Source organism: Narcine bancroftii, chromosome 5 (genome assembly GCF_036971445.1).
Source record: "Narcine bancroftii isolate sNarBan1 chromosome 5, sNarBan1.hap1, whole genome shotgun sequence".
Taxonomy (NCBI): domain Eukaryota; kingdom Metazoa; phylum Chordata; class Chondrichthyes; order Torpediniformes; family Narcinidae; genus Narcine; species Narcine bancroftii.
Genome location: NC_091473.1, coordinates 161,430,657 through 161,432,748, shown reverse-complemented (window position 1 = coordinate 161,432,748; position 2,092 = coordinate 161,430,657). Strand labels below are relative to the sequence as shown.

The 2,092-nt window shown below is 54.2% G+C and overlaps 1 protein-coding gene across 1 annotated transcript; it reads left to right on the top strand.

The window, feature by feature from the left end:
- Positions 1-405: 405 nt before the first annotated feature.
- On the top strand, positions 406-1,002 carry LOC138765359 (octapeptide-repeat protein T2-like). The gene has a single exon (XM_069942400.1). The coding sequence runs from the start codon at positions 406-408 to the stop codon at positions 1,000-1,002; it is 597 nt and encodes a 198-aa protein (XP_069798501.1).
- The last annotated feature ends 1,090 nt before the right edge of the window (positions 1,003-2,092 follow it).

Here is a 2,092-nt window from a genome sequence, read left to right as displayed (position 1 = left end):
TCTTTGCCATCTGTGATTCTGCCGACAACCGTGGTGTCATTGAGACTGGTCCCAGCCCTGTTCTGGGATTTAGATCCACACGTCATCCACGAGGCAGAGTGTCCCATCACAGGGGTTGTGCAGATCATCAATTTGAAAAGGATATTTGCTCTGATATTTTGGGACTATTTTTCATGTTTTTTTTTATTGTGCATCATTCCAGACTGTCAGCTGAGGAAGGAATTGGAAACATCCATCACCAGCACATTGTTCAGAGCAGGGGCAGGGGGGTAGTACAGTACTGATGGGGGGATTGTTGCAGAGATGGGAGGAGAGTGGGTGGGGGACAATAGGGGGTGATGAGAGTGAGAGTCAAGGGGGGTGAAGAAGGTAGGGGCCAAGAGTGGGGTGCTGGGGTTGGGGGTAATGGAGGGAAAGGGGTTGGTGCAGAGGGGGAAGGGGTGGAGTGGAAGGATAAGGGGCGGAGTGGAGGGACAAGGGGCAGAGTGGAGGGTCAAGGGGCAGAGAGGAGGGACAAGGGGTGGAGAGGAGGGACAAGGGGCAGAGAGGAGGGACAAGGGGCAGAGAGGAGGGACAAGGGATGGAGTGGAGGGAGAATGGATGGTGGAGGGAGAAGAGGCAGAGTGGAGGGATGAGGCAGAGAGGAGGGAGATGATGGAGGGTGAATGGGGTGGAGTGGAGGGTGATGGGACAGAGTGGAGGGAGATGGGGCAGAGTGGAGGGAGATGGGGCAGAGTGGAGGGAGATGGGGCAGAGTGGAGGGAGAAGGGGCAGAGTGGAGGGAGAAGGGGCAGAGTGGAGGGAGAAGGGGCAGAGTGGAGGGAGAAGGGGCAGAGTGGAGGGAGAAGAAGCAGAGTGGAGGGAGAAGAAGCAGAGTGGAGGGAGAAGAAGCAGGGTGGAGGGATGAGGCAGAGTAGAGGGAGAAGAGATGGAGTGGAGGTTGAAGGGGTGGAGTGGAGGGAAGATGGAGTGGAGGGTGAATGGGGTGGTGTGGAGTGGTGAAGGGGCAGAGTGGAGGGACAAGAAGCGGAGTGGAGGGAGAAGGAGCAGAGTGAAGGGAGAAGGGGTAGAGTGGAGGGAGAACAGATGGAGTGGAGGGAGAGGAAGCAGAGTGGAGGGATAAGAGGCAGAGTGGAGGGAGATGGAGTGGAGGGAGGAGATGGAGTGGAGGGTAAAGGGGTGGAGTGGAGGGACAAGGAGTGAAGTAGAGGGTCAAGGGGCAGAGAGGAGGGACAAGGGGCAGAGGAGGGACAAAGGGCAGAGAGGAGGGACAAGGGGCAGAGAGGAGGGACAAGGGATGGTGTGGAGGGAGAATGGATGGAGTGGAGGGAGAAGAGGCAGAGTGGAGGGATAAGAGGCAGAGAGGAGGGAGAAGAGATGGAGTGGAGCATGAAGGAGTGGAGGGAGAAGTGGTGGACTGCAGAGAGGTGGAGAGACAAGGGAGTAGAGCAAAGGGAGAACACTCCCTCCCTCCCTCAACTCTCAGGATAACCCTCCCTCATTTCATTATCCCTCGTGAACTCTCCTTTCACTCACCTCCCAGATGAACCTTCTCTTCCCGTCCTCTTTCCCTCCCTCACCTTTCTGGTGAACCCTCCCTCCCCCTCCCACTACCCTGGTGAACCCTCCTTCCCTCATGTCTGCCTGTCAATGGTTCACTGGGAATCCTTGCCTCTTTATCTCATTACTGTGTTTAAATTTCCATTGCAGTCTGTGGTTGATTTCCCGGTGACATTCCTGTTACTGATGCCTTGCTTGCTGGCTGTTAACAAATTCTCTTTCATGTCTTCCGCCAGATCTTTTCTTCTCTTCTCTGATCTCACTCTCTTGATGTGTTATGACAGACATCTGTCACCCTCTCTGTTGTTCTTCGCTTTCACTCTCTCACAGTCCCCCAGAAATCTTTCTCCCTCTCAAGTAGCTGAAACACATTCAAAGCTAAAGGCTTTGAATTTTCAACTCAAACTGCCGGTGAGCTTTGATTCCTAATCTGTTCCCTTCTTGTTGAAATTAATTGTGTCCCAGTCGTTGGACCTGTCTTGTTCTTTCCCTCACCTGTACTAACCCTTCTGATGTTATGATCGCTGTTGCC